The following is a 17,891-nucleotide window of genomic DNA, read 5'->3' as shown; positions in this document are numbered from 1 at the left end:
TTTTATTACTATGTAAAATTCTAATGATTGAAAATATTTAATAGTTGTTTCAAAAAAATAAAAATTTTTTAGTACAACATACTATAGTCGAATTATTAATAAATATGTGTTTACATTGGACCGCTCCTGTATATACATATCAAACCTTAAGAGTAAATAAAAAAAACTGTTATTTTATTATTTTTAAATACAATATTATTTCAATAAAAACAGAATGCTAATGTAACAAACTTTAGTAATAATTAATCATACAATTACATCAATTATAAGTTATTTATAAATTATCTATTGTTTTAAATACTTACAAACTTAGTCAGTGGAGTTATTCACGGAATCAGTTTGTATGTTTTTTATCTTCTGTTTCATTGCATGTAATAGATAATATATTTTCGCCATCAGATCCATAGCTTTTTGCAATCTTCAACAACTCTCTAAGTCCCTATAATAAAGGTTTGAGTAATTAAATATTTTTGAATATGTTGAAATTATTACATACCTTATTTTCTGTTGTTAAACGACAAAGTTGATCTTGATCTTGATTCGAAGCTTCCTCATCAATATTAGCAGCCTTTTGCATAATATACACCATCTCTTGAATCTTATTAGCCTGCTGTTTTATAAGCTGCATAAATAATACTATATTAGATTTATAATTTAATTGGTTTATAAAATATACAAGTGATTTTCACAGATCTTTGTAACATTGAATTAATTTGTCTTATGCCATTTTTTGCAATTTCTTTTAATAAATAATCTATCATGAACTTTTATTTCCAACGACTAGTAAAATGATAAATAAATTAAAGACAATAATTATTACAATGTTACTAAAAGATACTATGATGTAAAATAAAAACAACGAAAATTTAAAACAGGAATAGAAGCATGGTTGAAAAGTTTGCCTCAATCTAATATATATTAAAGCAAAAGTGCAGGGATGTTCAAAAGTAAAACTAAAACAACTATTAAATATCAAAATTATTAGAATATTTTCCATAGTAATAAAATGATAATTACACAACAAACTGTTCCTGCTCTTCATTTTGTACTAAAGAAAAATCAATTTTAGTTTTTCTCATTTGATAAGTAGTGTGTTGTCTATATTTAGTCATGATATGTTCCAAAGCATGTTGATGGTCTTCTAATGCAGCACGTAGTTCTCGATTCTCTTGTTGGATTTCTCTTATATATCGATTCCTTGCTGTATACCAGCAATTAGAGCAGTGTGTGGTCTTTGAGGTGCTACTTCATTTAGTAATTCCAATTCATCTGGGTACTAAATGTATATATATATATATATATATATATATATTACATATATATATATATATATATATATATATCTGTTGTAATATTAGCTAAGAGCTTAAGTAAAAATGCATAAATCCCAAAATTTTATATCTATATATATATATATATATATATATATATATTATGATTGTAAGGGCACGTCATTTGATTTAGGCCTTATTCTAGCATAAAATATACTTATTTTGTTAAATATCAAATCAGTAAAAATAATATTTATATGAATTTATATATAGTTTTCAAACAAAAAATAACCATTACTAACTTGTTTTATTATGTCAATTTGTTTGCTCAAAGATTGTGTTATTTTATCAAAGAATCTCCAGCAGCTTCTCTAGTTTTCAATCTACCTGCAAGCCTTTTGGCATCAAGAATAATATTTTGAATTGTAATTGACATCTGGAATATATAAATTAAATAGGATTAAAAAAAATTGTGTCGTGATTGTGATTGGCCTGTGTTCATGGTTCAATTACATTGGTAGCATAGGGAAGATAAAAATATCCTTATTATTATTTGAATCACATTTTGTTAAGTTTCATATGGCATATGTAATATCTTTTAAAACATTCATTGATATAGCGACAATACAACCAAATTTTACGAAAAAATATTTATCTGCCAATCGTAAGTGATTGACAATTGAGAACTATTGGGTATACTCTTCTTTTATCTATGGTTTAGCTTTACTTCTTATCTATGTTTTAAGTGTTGTTATTTTCTTCAAGCGGGTAACACTATTTTGGTTTCGCGGTTTTCGATTCTGAGGTGACAAGAAGATACCGGGATTGTCTTTTTTTTATCCACTTTTGTTTCGTAGAACATAAGTAAAAAAAAATAGTTTAGTGTTCTGGAGTAATTCTGTTATTTTTTAAATACTGTGAATCACAAATATACTTAAATAATTTGTATATTGTATTTTCCACAAATCTTTATGTGCTACTATCTAGGCATGTTATCCGCAAGTCCAACATCAAGATTTTAAATACTGAAGAGATTTTTATAGAATTCGTTTTACGGTATTTGCGAATATGTCGAAGCCAGAAGAACAAATGGATCCTTGTGACACAGCTGAAAATTCAGTTTCGGTATATATTGAAAGACGCGTAAACAATAAATTATGCAAATAACTAAATCTTGCATTCTTTTTAGAATGAATCTTCTTCAGATACAATTTCATCAAGAGGAAAAGAAACCGATTTTGAAAATAAGATTGAGAATGATAGAGGTAAAAGATTTGACTATCTGCTACAACAAACTGAGATTTTTTCTCATTTTATGACAAATACTGGACCCAAAAATCCTTCAAGTCCGCTCAAATAAAAGCTGGAAGACCTCGAAAAACACCACTTGAGAAGAAAGATGATAAAAATATTGAGTATGACAATACATTTAAAAGTATATTTTTAAGTACTATTATCAGGTTGTTAGTTAATTTTGTTGCTTGCTAGCTTTATAATGTATGTTAGCATAAACATTGTTTTACATTAGTTTGTTTCCAGAACAAACTTGAACATAATGGATATACATATAACATATATATATATATATATATATATATATATATATATATATATATATATATATGAAAATAACAACATATTTTTAATCAATTCAGCCATCGCCACCGTAAAACTGAGCAAGAAGAAGATGAAGAACTTTTGGCAGAATCAAATGCTAAACTGAAGCAAGTAACTCGCTTTGAAAGCTCTCCATATTACATAAAAAATGGTGAACTTAGAGACTATCAAATTCGTGGCTTAAATTGGATGATATCTTTGTATGAAAATGGTATTAATGGTATACTTGCTGATGAAATGGGTCTGGGAAAAACTCTTCAAACAATATCGTTACTTGGATATATGAAACACTATAGAAATAATTCAGGTCCTCATATTGTAATTGTGCCTAAATCCACAATTGCTAATTGGGCAAATGAATTTAAAAAATGGTGTCCGTCAATCAGGGCTGTGGTCCTTATTGGTGATCAGGAAACAAGAAACACATTTATTCGAGAAGTAATGATGCCTGGCGAATGGGATGTGTGCATAACTTCTTATGAAATGGTTATAAAAGAAAAATCAGTTTTTAAAAAATTCACATGGCGTTATATGGTCATTGATGAGGCTCATAGAATTAAAAATGAAAAATCAAAGTTGTCTGAGATTCTTAGAGAATTTAAAACAACTAATAGACTACTATTAACTGGAACACCATTGCAAAATAATCTTCATGAATTGTGGGCATTATTAAATTTTCTCTTGCCTGATGTATTTAACAGTTCAGATGATTTTGATTCCTGGTTTGATACAAATCAGTTTTTGGGTGATAATCAATTAATTGAGAGATTACATGCTGTACTTAAACCATTCTTACTTCGACGTTTGAAAAGCGAGGTAGAAAAGCGATTAAAGCCCAAAAAAGAACTTAAAGTCTATATTGGCCTTTCTAAAATGCAAAGAGAGTTGTATACCAAGGTGTTAATGAAGGATATAGATATAGGTGATTTCTTTTTCACTTCTGAATTTCCTATAAAAATAGTTTATATAAATATTATTAATATATTTATATACATCTAGTAACAGTACATTTTAATTTTTTCTATTTTTAAATTGCACATTATACTGTAAGTATAGTATAATATACTATGATAATTATGACTAGATGATACGATAACTCAGTCTTTTATATAATTTACAAAGTCTATTACATGTTTTTTTATACTAATTTTATAGGATTTTATAAACCATTTATATTATTCTAGTTAATGGTGCTGGAAAAATTGAAAAAATGCGCTTACAAAATATTTTGATGCAATTGCGAAAATGTACAAATCATCCTTATTTGTTTGATGGAGCTGAACCAGGGCCCCCTTATACAACAGATGAACACTTGGTTTATAATTGTGGTAAAATGAGTTTGCTTGACAAACTCTTACCTCGGCTTCAAGAACAAGATTCAAGAGTATTAATATTCAGTCAAATGACAAGAATGTTAGACATATTAGAAGATTACTGTCATTGGCGACAGTATAAGGTATGAGCAAACAGTAATTATGGCTTTAAATTAGGCTTGCAACGAATAGTAAATTAAATAAACAGTAGCGCACTATTGAAGACCAAATATTTAACACATTTCCCTGACCAAACACTGAATATTTGGTAACTTGGCTTTGAGAGCCTAAACTCGTTTGTTTCAAAGTTATCACTATCCACTGTTGTTATATTACTAACACATTGCATGTTTATTCAATTTTTATGCCTAGGCTTGCAATGATTATTTGGTTACTTTATGGCCGAATACCGAATACCTAAATAATATATTTTGTTATACATGTATACTATATACATATATACTGCAGTACATATCTATATAATTGATAAAATAAAAAAATAAACTACTAATAAATTTCGGGCACTGTGTTGTGAAATGGTAATGGAAAAACTCTCACACTATTCTTCCTTAAATTGAATTGGAGTTTAATTCAGTTCATGGACCTGCCTTAGGGCAGTACCAGCCCCATTATATATATATATATATATATATATATATACATATATATATACTAGATGACCCGACAGACGTTGTCCTGTACCCACCTCAACGTTTTTTTAATATCCTATACTAATACTTATACCGTTCAGTTAAAAATAATCACACAGGCCAACAAAAAAAAGTTTTTTTTTTGGTGCCTCAAATGTTAGAGCTGATTCTTATAGTATTTTTTGCGCTGATTTCAAATCTGCAAACCATTTTTTTGCATCAGCTCTAGTTTTTGAGATACGAAGAAGTTGCCGAAACCCGGTCCATTCGAGGTCGTCACGGAAAAGAACGTTTCACAGTGTCAACTAATGTCCCAACTAAGGCCGAATGGGTCTTATAAGTTTGTATGTACAAGTAGGCATATCTCATTGAAACAACATTCTGAATTGTATTACTATTTTGTACTTTCGTTCCTTATATTAGGTGCGCAACTAAGTTCTCGCTGTTTGTCAGTATATGGCTTTATCAGTAAGGGTTGGTCGATTTTGACAAATCCAAAACGTCTTGAAGCAAGCTTAGAGTAAGTAAACTAACTGCTGCGACACCTAATTGATTTCGTTTTTGCATTATATACTTCTGGTTAAGTGAATATGTCCAATTTTATGCCAAACAATCGTCATTTGCGGAGAGTGTTGATTTTCGTCTTCCATTTAAAAAAAAACGGCAGCAAAGTGCATCGAGAGCTACGGAAATGTTGCTCTGAGCGAAACAACATGCCATGAGGGGTTTTGTCGCTTCAAAAATGGTGATTTTGATGTTGACGACCACCCTCGTGAAGGAAGGCCAAAACCTTCAAAAACGCTAAATTGAAGGCCTTGTTCGAAGAGGATTCGTGCCAAACTCAAGAAGATCTTGCTTTAGAATTAGGAGTTACCCATCAAACCATTTCCAAGCTATAGTATGCGTCGGGGATGATTTAGAAGCAAGAAACTTCGGTTCCTTGTGAGTTGAAGCCAAGAGACGTCGAGCGTCGTTTTTTTGCCTGTAAACAACTGCTCCAGCGGCGAGAAAAAAAGAGGTTCTTCATCACATCGTGACAGGTGATAAAAAATAAATACATTACAGCAATCCAAAGACGAGAAAATCTCGGTTCGGCCGAATATTCACTTCGAAGGTTATGGCTCTACATATGGTGGGACCAGGTCGGCGTTATTTGTTATGAGCTGTTGAAACCGAGTGAAACCATCACTGGAGAACTGTATCGAACTCAATTGATGCATTTTTTTATAATAAAGTTACATTTTCATCGAAAAAAACAGCGAGAACTTAGTTGCGCACCTAATATCGTAAAATATATCATATATATTGTATCTTCAAAACTAAAGCTCATAGAAAAAAACCAATGTCATTTTTGAAATCAGCGCCCCAAATATACTTAAAAACAGTATTAAAATCGTTTGCACCATTTTCTTTGTTGACCTGTGTCATTATTGTTCTTCGAGTTACTATTTACACCAATATGTGAGTGATGTTAAATGTAGTACTGTTTCAAATAAAATGATTATTCTCAATTCTCACAGTTAACACTTCATTTATCCCTTTAACAAATATTAAAATATGTTCAATAAAATTATATATTAAAAATTATACACTGCGATTTATAGAACAAATTTATTTCCAATAGCTCAATTTATTTTATTGAATTTAAGGATTATACAATATTTTCAGACATACATGTAGATGTGGATGTTTAAATGAATGATTTTTTGTTTATTCACGGCTAAAACATTGATTTTCCAAATTTATCACACTAAAAATGATCGTCTGCCTTTGTGATTTATGGTCATAGCATAAGATACACGTGTTGAAAATTAAAATCTTTTAAAAAGTACAACAAATTCAGAAAGAATTAATATAAAGAAGCGATATCACCTTTTATTTTTCTACCCAAAATAATTGCTTCAATAATGTTGCCTATAATTTTTATAATTTCGTACCATATTTTAACTAGCTTTTAGTAATTTTAATATCTAAATTACATTTTTTTCTCCAATAAATCAATATACATTATTGCTTAAGTTTATATTTGAAGTGAATTAATTTGTTAAATCTTGTTCACATGTGCTCTATTCAACTTACGATCAACAAAATTATTGCTCTGTAAATTTTTATACTGTGCTCCAATTTACTTGATATTTTTGAAATAGGCTAATCCTTAACTTAAGTTCAGAAGTGAAATCAATTTGCACTCCGTCACCATCCACCGCATTAATTGGATTATTACTCTTTTAATTCTGATTTTATCAGAACTTGTAATACACTATTTTAAAGGTGATTAAATGAGTTACAACTTTCTCTATCATAAATTTTACAGTAACTTCTCTTATTGTGAAACGGCGAAGGGTTAAAGGGCTCGAAAGACCTCTGATTGGACAGGCACGCACTCCTTAATTAATACCTCTATCAATATTTGTGTAATGGAAAAATAATAAACAACAATAATTCGTCAGAAAAATACCACGAATTTTCATATATATATACTTTTATACGTATTTTTTCAGAGATATTATAATGAGAAATTGGATGTATTTTTTAATGTTTTTTTTCATGAAATCATGAGTTTTTTGAAAATCGTTTGTACTAAAGTTGTGGTATTTTCTAGAATCCATCAAGATCTCTTAAACCAAGTTAGTTCTAGATGGAATACGATTATTTTGAAATTTGGTGAAAATGGCACTGAAAAACTATTTGATTTAAATGAAAAAATATTATATGCGTCTTTTATTTGCATGATAGTCTACTCATTTTACACGCTTATTTTGAGCACTATAAAAACCCATTTTCATATCTAGCCTAATAATGTTCCTAAAACACTATAATATAGCGATTTATTAAGATTTTAATTGATATAATTTTGTTCATTACATGATTTTCGTTAAAATGTATATTTTTAAAGATATTAGCAAAAAATGATGAAAAACGCAAAAAAGAAACAAATTTTTAGTAGCGAGTAACTTGAAAAGTATTTGCTTTTCTGAAAAACATTATTAAACATTTTTCTTTTATAATTAGTTCTTTTATCGATACCCAACGCTATTTTGAAAAAGAAATGTCATCCACCCGAGAAGTGGTAAAGGAGTCTAAATTGTTTTCACTTCTGAAGAGTAAGATGAACCTAGTTCCAAAATTCCAAACGAAATGGAAAACAGTAAAAAAAATTCAGACCGAAAGCGCTCCATTGAGTAAATATTCCGTACCCAATGATAAACATATGAATTTTTGACACAATGAAACTTCTAAATAATTTTTTATTAATTAATAATGTAGACATTACATTTTCCTTATTCATAATCATGAATTTATTATATTTTAATATTGCCTTAGCCTATAAGTGAATAGAAATGTTTGGCAAATTTTTGACAGTCTTCAATTGTTTTTAATGTCAAACTAAGCTTCAAATATTTTCAAGGGCAAACAATGATAAGCGGTTTTTTGTATTTTTTTCCATTTATTTCTACAATCTAACTATATTTCTATGAATCAAAACATTCTAGAAAATTTCCCGAACAAACTTCAGGAAGATTCATGAAAATCCGAATTATAGTTTAGGAGGATTAATGAAACTTACATTGTTACAGAAGAATTTTATATATAAGATATAGATTTATTTTATGAACATTTAAATAACACAGGTCAACAAAGAAAATGGTGCAAACGATTTTAATACTGTTGTTAAGTATATTTGGGGCGCTGATTTCATAAATGACATTGGTTTTTTTCTATGAGCTTTAGTTTTCAAGATATGATATATATGATATATTAGGTGCGCAACTAAGTTCTTGCTGTATTTTCGATGAAAATGTAACTTTATTATAAAAAAATTGTATCAATTGAGTTTGATACATTTCTCCAGTGATGGTTTCGCTCGGTTTCAACAGCTCATGACAAATAACACCGACCTGGTCCCACCATATGTAGAGCATAACCTTCTTGAGTTTGGCTCGAATCCTCTTCGAACAAGACCTTCAATTTAGCGTTCCTTCACGAGAGTGGTCGTCAACATCAAAATCACCATTTTTGAAGCGACAAAACCTCTCACGGCATGTTGTTTTCGCTCAGAGCAACATTTCCGTAGCTCTCGATGCACTTGAGCTGCCGTTTTTTTTTTGAATGGAAGACGAAAATCAACGCTCCCCGCAAATGACGATTATTTGGTATAAAATTGGACATATTCACTTAACCAGAAGTATATAATGCAAAAACGAAATCAATTATGTGTCGCAGCAGTTTGTTTACTTACTCTAAGCTTGCTTCAAGACGTTTTGGATTTGTCAAAATCGACAAACCCTTACTGATAGAGCCATATACTGACAAACAGCGAGAACTTAGTTGCGCATCTAATATAAGGTACGAAAGTACAAAATAGTAATACAATTCAGAATGTTATTTTAATGAGATATGCCTACTTGTCACACAAACTTACAAGACCCATTCAGCCTTAGTTGGGACATTAGTTGACACTGTAAAAAGTTCTTTTCCTTGACGACCTCGAATGGACCTGGTTTCGGCAATTTCTTTGTATCTCAAAAACTAGAGCTGATACAACAAAATGGTTTGCAGATTTGAAATTAGGGCAAAAATACTATACGAATCAGCTCTAACATTTGATGCACCAAACAAAAAAAAAATTTTTGTTGGCTTGTGTAATTATTGTTACATAATTATATTATACAAAATTTAATAATCATATCTAAAATTTAGAGGAGGGATATTCAAAAACACTTTGTCTGTTGTTGTCTAATATCCATGCACTAATTCCCTTTTTTATCCCTTATATTTCTTCATTATTTCTCTAACCTTACGCTAATTGTAATTAAAATTACATATTCATCTAAATTCTTATTAAAATTACATATTCATATTTCATAAATAATAAGTTGATGTGATTTTGTTAAATACTGCATTTCTGTAGATTGTACAATATATTTCAGCATTTGTTACAAAATTTCTAGTTATGACTATTTTTATTTTAGTATTGTCGGTTAGATGGTCAAACGCCGCATGAGGATCGTAATCGTCAAATTGAGGAGTACAATGCACCAAATAGTGAGAAATTTATTTTTATGTTAAGTACTAGAGCTGGTGGCCTTGGTATTAATCTGGCTACAGCAGATGTTGTCATAATTTATGACTCCGATTGGAATCCACAAATGGATTTACAGGCTATGGATCGTGCTCATCGTATTGGCCAAAAAAAACAAGTAAGATATTATATAAATGATCGTAATTTAACTACTTTGGTACGGCGCCGACAGTCCACGCAACGTCGCTCACAGCCGGCATGCATCGTCCATATACTGCCTTGTTCATAGACAGACCCTGGACATAGGCAGGTGTAGTGACGCTTGTCAAGAGTAATTGACGCTCGTCCGTACACATTCGTATCATGTCCGTCACGTAATCCGTCCGTCCGTCAAGTAGACTTGCCGCTCGTACCGAAGTGGTTAAATTTAGTTTTCTATTTTTAGTTTCCAATGGTTCTGTATATATATATATATATATATATATATATATACAGTAGAATCCGATTAGTATGACGCCGGATATATTGACAACCGCTTAATATGACGTAATCACACTAAGAATTTGGTTTCCATATAAAATTCCTTAAAAAAACAGCTGTCTAGTCGGATATATTGACATCGCTTACATTGACATGTCGCTTATAATGACTCATTTTTGCAAAAAAAAATACGTCCAATTATAATGACCGACATGATTTTACATGATGTGGCCAAGTCTACGAAAGCAATTGCTATGTTTTTTGTGCACAATAGCACCAGAGCCTGTTTTTACAATAAAATTATGTAAAGAAATCAGTCAAAAATTACTGATTACTTACATTAAAAAACAAATTTGTATGTTTATGGGTAGGGTAGACTAATTATAAATGGCCCACCACGGATATCTCATAAACAAATAAAATTAGATTTTATTTAACAATTATATTTGATAGTAGAGGGCGAAAAATGTATAAATTCATAACCAGCCATCACCTTTATTCTTATGACTTTGCTATCAGAAGATAAGCAGCACATGACTGCGATAAAAAGGACCAGCTGAACCTTTACTTTGGCTAAGGTGTAAGCAATAAAATAGTAAAGTTTTTAAAAAAACAATTTTACAAGAGATTAATTGAATAAATTGTTATTCCTGTTCTTCTGATGAATATTTCTGACCAATAGCAGATCAATGTAATATACTGTGTTGTCTTTGTAACAAATGTACCCACAGAATTAATATTTTGCATTGGTTCAATAATGTAGCGTAGAATGCCTTTAAAATTTAATAGAAGAAATTGCATCTGTTCGCCCCCTGGTTGTTCCACTTTACCCCGTATGTGAAGTAAAATGGGTCAGATACCAAATGTTTGAAAAATAGTAAAAAATATAATATTTATATAATTAGGAATTATGTACGTATTACGTATGTATGTAAGTTTTTCTGAACATAGTTTGATAGATGCTTCTTTGATGTATGTTATGTGTTGTTTATTGGGTTTAGACAGTATAATTACCGTAAGTCAAATTGGACCGTTGAGCCCCCGCCCTACCCTATGTCAATTTTATTTTATATTAAATTTTAATGTGTCATTTTTATTTTTAATTAAAACGTTTGTATAGGCTTTTCTTTTTATTTACTGAAACATGTAACATATTTGCATATTAAAAAGTTTTTCTTCAGTACGCTTTTAATGACGACCGGTTAGTATGACGAGATTTCGGCGTCCCTTCGATGTCATACTAAGCGGATTCTACTGTATATATATAATTATATTATTAACTTCCAGTAGGGTAAGTTATATTAATCGTCCAAAAATCGCAAAAGAAAATTTTATCATATTTATACGTTTCAGATGTTTCTGAACATTTTGGAATACCTTAGAACAAATGGATCTGTGTGTGTGTGTGTGTTTTGTGAGGATACAGTTTTTCCGAAATCATGAACGAAAAAGAAAAAGTTCATGATTTCGGGCGCACCGATTAACTGATGTGACTAATTTGAAAAACATTCAATTCCTATTGATAGGGAGACGTGCTGAATAGTTTTTAGCATAAATAGGTCCAGCCGTTTTGGAAATACAGAGCAAATAGTGCAGAAGTATTTGGCTAGGGCAGGTTTAGCCGTTTCGAAGATATGGAGCAAAAAATGTTTTTGCATAATCAGTTTGAAGCTTAGGTGACTTTGCATACTTATTTAAGTGCATATTAAGATATCCATATAAGTATTAGTTTTAGAAAAGGTTCCAAAGGCACAACACTTTAAATAGTTAATAAATCATTTTGATGTTGATAAGTGAGCACATATGAGGCAATGTATTATATAAGGATGACATTTGAAAGATAGTTTTTAATATCACAATCAAATGAGTTTTATACTTGCAGAGATTTATAATATTATTTTTGATTTACAAGAATGCATGCACTTCCATAGTCACATTGAATTTGATAAAAGTAGCATAATAAATTGTATTCTCTTGTAATTTTATTAACTTCCCGTAGTGTGAATTATTGTAATCGTCCTAAAATCGAAATTGAAAATTTTTACATTTCTTCACGTTTTGAAGGTTTTTCAACATTTTGCATACCTCAGAAAAAATGGATGTGTGTGTGTGTGTGTGTATGAATACATTTTTTTGTCCACGTTTTCTCGTGCACGGATCAACCGATTTGAGTGGTTTAAAAAATATTTGATATCTATTGATAGGGAGATGTCCTAATTAGTTTTTGGCAAAGGCAGGTCCAGCCGTTTCGGATATACGGTGCAAAAAGTGCAGAAAATGGAAATTGAGTTTTTGAGAGAACGGAGCATCGGATTTGAATGATCCAAAAATCATTCAATTCATAATGATTAGTTAATAATGGGAGAAGTGGTGATTAGTTTTTGGCAAAGAATGTGCGAAAAATTGTAGTTTTTGAGAGAAATATGCATGCGATTTGATTAATTCAAAAAACTTTATGCTTGTGTGGTCAAAACGATTGCTTTTGAGAAAAAAAAAAAAAATTAATTTCCAATTTTTTTTTTTGTATATCGAAAATAAATCAAATTTTAATTTTTTTTCTAGCTAAAGTTCTAAAGCTCGCTCATATACTTAAAATAAATAATTTTAACTTTGTCATTCAGTTTATATAATTCTTATAAATATTAGGTTGTCAAATATCTCCCTTCCTCCCTTTTGTATTATAAACCAAGAGCAAAAAAGCGGAAGGGAGATATTTGACAACCTAATATTAGACAATGTTTTTCATTTTAAATTTGATTGGTTAAGTTTTGTTTATTTAGTTTTCTATAAACATATATAAGTTATAGTATTTGAAAAAATAATCTATTTTAGCTTACAAAGCCAATAAAAAAAAATAAAAAAAAATTACAGTATTTGAAAATATTTAATTTTCATCGAATATTTCATTATGGTACGGGAAGTTCAAGCAATTTGCCTTAAGGCACATGCCATTTACCATTAGTTTAATTTTAAATCTGACATATACTCTGTTCAGCACAATGTGTGGGTTTACCTCCAGTTATTAAGTTTATTTCGAACATTTTGAATATTTTGGAAAAGGATTACTAATTTATCAGAAGATTTAGATTTTTTTTTTAATTACAGTATCTGTTACAAGATTTAGATAATGAATTTAAAACTAAAGGTTTCATCTAATACTTAAACTCCAAATATTTTAAGCTACAATTTTGTAATATTTACCTCTTTCTGTTATTAAACAGAGTCTTTGGATAATTTTTTTAGAAATGTAATTTTTTCAGGTAAGGGTGTTCCGATTTATCACAGAAAATACTGTTGAAGAAAAAATAGTTGAAAGAGCAGAAATAAAACTGCGTCTAGATAAAATGGTCATCCAACAGGGTAGATTGATGGATAATAAAGCTGCTCAATTAAATAAGGATGAAATGTTGAACATGATCAGACATGGTGCAAATCATGTGTTTGCTTCAAAAGATTCTGAAATTACTGATGAGGATATAGATACAATCCTAACAAGAGGAGAAAATAAGGTATTTTATGAATGAGAAAGTGAAGTTTACTAATTTAAGATTGAAAAAGACTTGCTTATAATTCAAGAATGTACATTGATAATATGCAAATTTTAGTTATGAAATTATATTATTTCGACAATTCAATATTATTAAATTAATATCTGTAAATTTTATTTGGATTATTATTATGGATTTCATTTGGATATGGATTATTGTTTAAAGTTTAGAATTTTTATTTACTTCTCATTGTTGTTTAGACTGAAGAACAAAGGGCCAAATTAGAATCTCTTGGTGAAAGTTCTCTTCGTAACTTTACTATGGACAATGCACCAAGTGTTTACCAGTTTGAGGGAGAAGATTACAGAGAAAAACATAAGGTATGCAATGTAACTGTATGTAGTAGCATAATATATATTTCTTAATTTGATACTAAACGTAAATATAATTTGTAATTTTTATTTGTAAATTTTGATTTATTACATATTCATAAAAGCATTAGCATTCAATTTAATATTGTTTTTGACCTATGCTTTGTAACTAATGTATAATCAAAATCATATTAAACATATTAATTCAAATGTTTCAATATTGGGTAAAATGTAATTAAAGAACTCTTCTGCTTGTTAGCCTTATAATTACTTTTTATGAATTACATTTATTTTATCAATTTTTATGACTTAAATAAAAATTAACATAGGTGTCAGTAGTTGGATCATCTTGGATTGAACCACCAAAAAGAGAAAGGAAAGCAAATTACGCTGTCGATGCATACTTCAGAGAAGCTCTTAGAGTTTCTGAGCCTAAGGCTCCTAAGGTAAAATGATTTTCAAATATTCAGAAGTAATTGGTCTTAGTTTAAATCTTCATATTTAAATTGTTTTTTTTTCTTATTTTGATTTTCAATACCCTCATTTTTAACTTATAGATTATATTGTAATCTGATTGTTAAAACTAGCAATGATAAAAAAAAAATGATTTTCAGGCGCCCAGACCTCCCAAGCAACCTATAGTTCAAGATTTTCAATTTTTTCCTCCAAGATTGTTTGAACTACTTGATCAGGAAATTTATTACTTCAGGAAAACACTGGGATATAAGGTAGGATAAAGTACTGAATCAGAGTTATAGCTTCAATATAAATAAGACACATTAAACACATATTATTAAATCTATTTACCTTAATATGGTAATTACATTATTGGAAGTATGTATGGAAGAGTACTAAAAATTTTGGTGTTATCCTAAGACTTGATTTATCATTGAACCACATATGTCATAAAATTCAATTTCTTATATATATGTGTCCTAACACTTCAAAAAAAATGATTAGGTTCCCAAAAATCCGGAACTTGGTTCCGAGGCATCGAAAGTGCAGAAGGAAGAGCAAAGAAAGATTGATGATGCTGAACCCTTGTCAGAAGAAGAAATTCAAGAAAAAGAATCACTACTATCTCAAGGTATTATATTTTTTATAAAATTATAAAACTAGTCATCTGTGATTTCAAATGTATTTCAATATACATACATTTGATTTGCTCCCATTGCTTAACTATTGTGATATATAATGTGATAGGTTTTACAAATTGGACAAAACGTGACTTCAACCAGTTTATTAAAGCCAATGAAAAATATGGACGAGATGATATTGACAATATAGCTAGGGATGTGGAAGGCAAAACACCAGAGGAGGTAACACTTTTGAAGTATAAGATAATATTTTAAAACAATATTATTATTTTGTAATATTATCTAATGCTAATTGAATAATTTACAATGTATTATTTTTATAGGTAATAGAATATAGCACAGTATTTTGGGAGCGTTGCCATGAATTACAAGATGTTGAAAGAATAATGGCGCAAATTGAGCGAGGTGAAGCCAAGATTCAGAGACGGTCTTCAATAAAAAAGGCATTGGATAGTAAAATGTCTAGATATAGAGCTCCTTTTCATCAACTTAGAATTTCATATGGTACAAATAAGGGCAAGAATTATACAGAAGAAGAAGATAGATTCTTAGTTTGTATGCTTCATAAGCTTGGATTTGATAAAGAATATGTTTATGAAGAACTGAGAGTAGCTGTTAGGTAATAAAGCAGATATTTATTTATACAATTTGTCTAAATTTTGTATTAAGTGGATATGCTAAAAAAGTTGCAAAATTAATATAAAGAAAATTGTACTTTACTTTGCACCTATACATAAAAAATGTACTTTACTTTGCACCTATACATACAAAATGTAAATTTTTTGATAAAATATTGCATAATTTTAAAAATAGAAAAGATAATAATGTTTTACTTTTTTTTTTTTGAAAACATAGGGTTTGAAATTATTTTGGTATGATTTATAAATAACTTGCATATAGTTTTGAATGTTCTGTAGTTTATAGTTGTTATATTTTCAGATGTGCTCCTCAATTCAGATTTGATTGGTTTTTGAAGTCACGTACAGCCCTAGAATTACAGAGAAGATGTAATACACTTATAACTTTAATTGAAAGGGAAAATCAAGAACTTGAAGAAAGAGAACGTCAGGAGAAAAAGAAAAAGATGCCAAAAGGCTCGACCTCAACTCCATCTATTAGTACAAAATCAGCACAGAAACGCAAGACAGAAAACTCATTGACACCAGAAACAAAATCAAAGAAAAAGAAAAAGTAAATATAAAAATTGATAATATTAAATATGAATAAAATAAATACAAATTTAAGATTTGCATAACACAATTAATTTATAATTTCATAATTATGGCTAGTAATGTGTCTAACTTATTGGTATTTTAGTCTTAAGGATTATCACACATATTTTATCTTTACTACAAGCATAAAATAAAAATTGTTGGTAATATTTTATTTAGTATAATGTAATGATAACAAAAACACAATATTTGATGTTTTCTTATTGTATTCGATGTCCAATTTTAATTAATATTAATTTAATGTCCAAAATAAAAACAAAATGCATTTATTAAATATTATAAATACATGAGTTTACATTGAGTTTCATTATTGTTTTTTGTTTCTCATGAAACACAAAGTTGGAGTAAATAATATTATAAAATCACAGCCAATTCATTCATTCATGGTATAATACTTTTTGGTGAATCTAGTAATAGTAATTCTTTTTAAAAGTTACATTACTATCGAAGCTTTGGCATGCATGCAATTTCTTTTTTACAAAATTCCATATTTAGAATTAATGTTCTACCGAGATATTCAAGAAACATACTCATGTGTAACCTACGATCCAATGATTTACAAGATGAAAATGTTAGCTATGTAAAATCGCGCATGCAACGTTTGATGTTCTTTTTATTCAATTTTATTTTAATTTTTATAGTAACAATTCGATTTTGAGACACTATGTAAAATAAATTCTGTCAAGTATTTTTAATTTTGGCATAAACCGCTTTATAACCCTCAATTGCTCATAAGTAATATAATATATTGAGAAAACATTCCGTAACCTATAAAAGCATATGCTAAATCAAAACAAATCGAACGTTTAGAAACGTCAAATGGAAGACTGAAACGAATCGTGGCCAACACAGGTATTGAAAGCTATGCAACATCACCGTTAGGGCAGAACTTGCTTCTGCCAAATTTGTTAGATATTATGTTGGTATCCTGTCCTTGAGTAAGTCCGGCAAATTTGAATTTAATACATAAATTATTAAATAATTATGTTTATATAATATATAAATCTTTTTTGAAATTGTTATTTCAAAATAAAAGAAGAAATAGTAATTTTCACTAATAACTATTTTAATTTATTCATATTTTTTATTATAGCATTCCTCCATCTCATTATATACATTTACCGTAAGAGGGTCGTCATGTGTACCCAGTCTGTTTGTAAACTGGGTAATTCTATAAAATATTTGACATTCAGTCAAATATATATTTTTTAGATATATTTATATATGTTATGAATTGATTTTGTATAGAAACGTTATATTATTATTTGTAAAAACTATAGTTTGTAGTTTAAAACTGTGTTTGTGACATAGTGAAAAAGGGGTTATGATTGCGTTTAGACAGAAAAGTT

General features: G+C 29.1%; 2 protein-coding genes across 2 annotated transcripts in view; one reads left to right on the top strand and one right to left on the bottom strand.

The window, feature by feature from the left end:
- Positions 1-17,891, bottom strand: part of LOC113369786 (chromatin-remodeling complex ATPase chain Iswi-like) — an 85,771-nt gene that overhangs the window by 35,374 nt on the left and 32,506 nt on the right.
- Positions 2,207-16,641, top strand: LOC113369787 (chromatin-remodeling complex ATPase chain Iswi-like). The gene is made up of 13 exons (XM_026610359.1): positions 2,207-2,396; positions 2,461-2,686; positions 2,927-3,810; positions 4,073-4,344; positions 9,825-10,052; positions 13,615-13,863; positions 14,103-14,222; positions 14,543-14,659; positions 14,828-14,941; positions 15,174-15,300; positions 15,417-15,532; positions 15,634-15,929; positions 16,250-16,641. The coding sequence occupies exons 3-13, from the start codon at positions 3,078-3,080 to the stop codon at positions 16,503-16,505; spliced, it is 2,628 nt and encodes an 875-aa protein (XP_026466144.1). The 5' UTR covers positions 2,207-2,396; positions 2,461-2,686; positions 2,927-3,077; the 3' UTR covers positions 16,506-16,641.

The sequence above is a fragment of the Ctenocephalides felis genome, unplaced genomic scaffold, assembly GCF_003426905.1.
Source record: "Ctenocephalides felis isolate EL2017-DRISC unplaced genomic scaffold, ASM342690v1 CF-g0.4_SCAFFOLD_01492, whole genome shotgun sequence".
Classification (NCBI taxonomy): Eukaryota; Metazoa; Arthropoda; class Insecta; order Siphonaptera; family Pulicidae; genus Ctenocephalides; species Ctenocephalides felis.
Note: the sequence above shows the minus strand (reverse complement) of the source record. Positions and strands in the feature narration are given on the sequence as shown.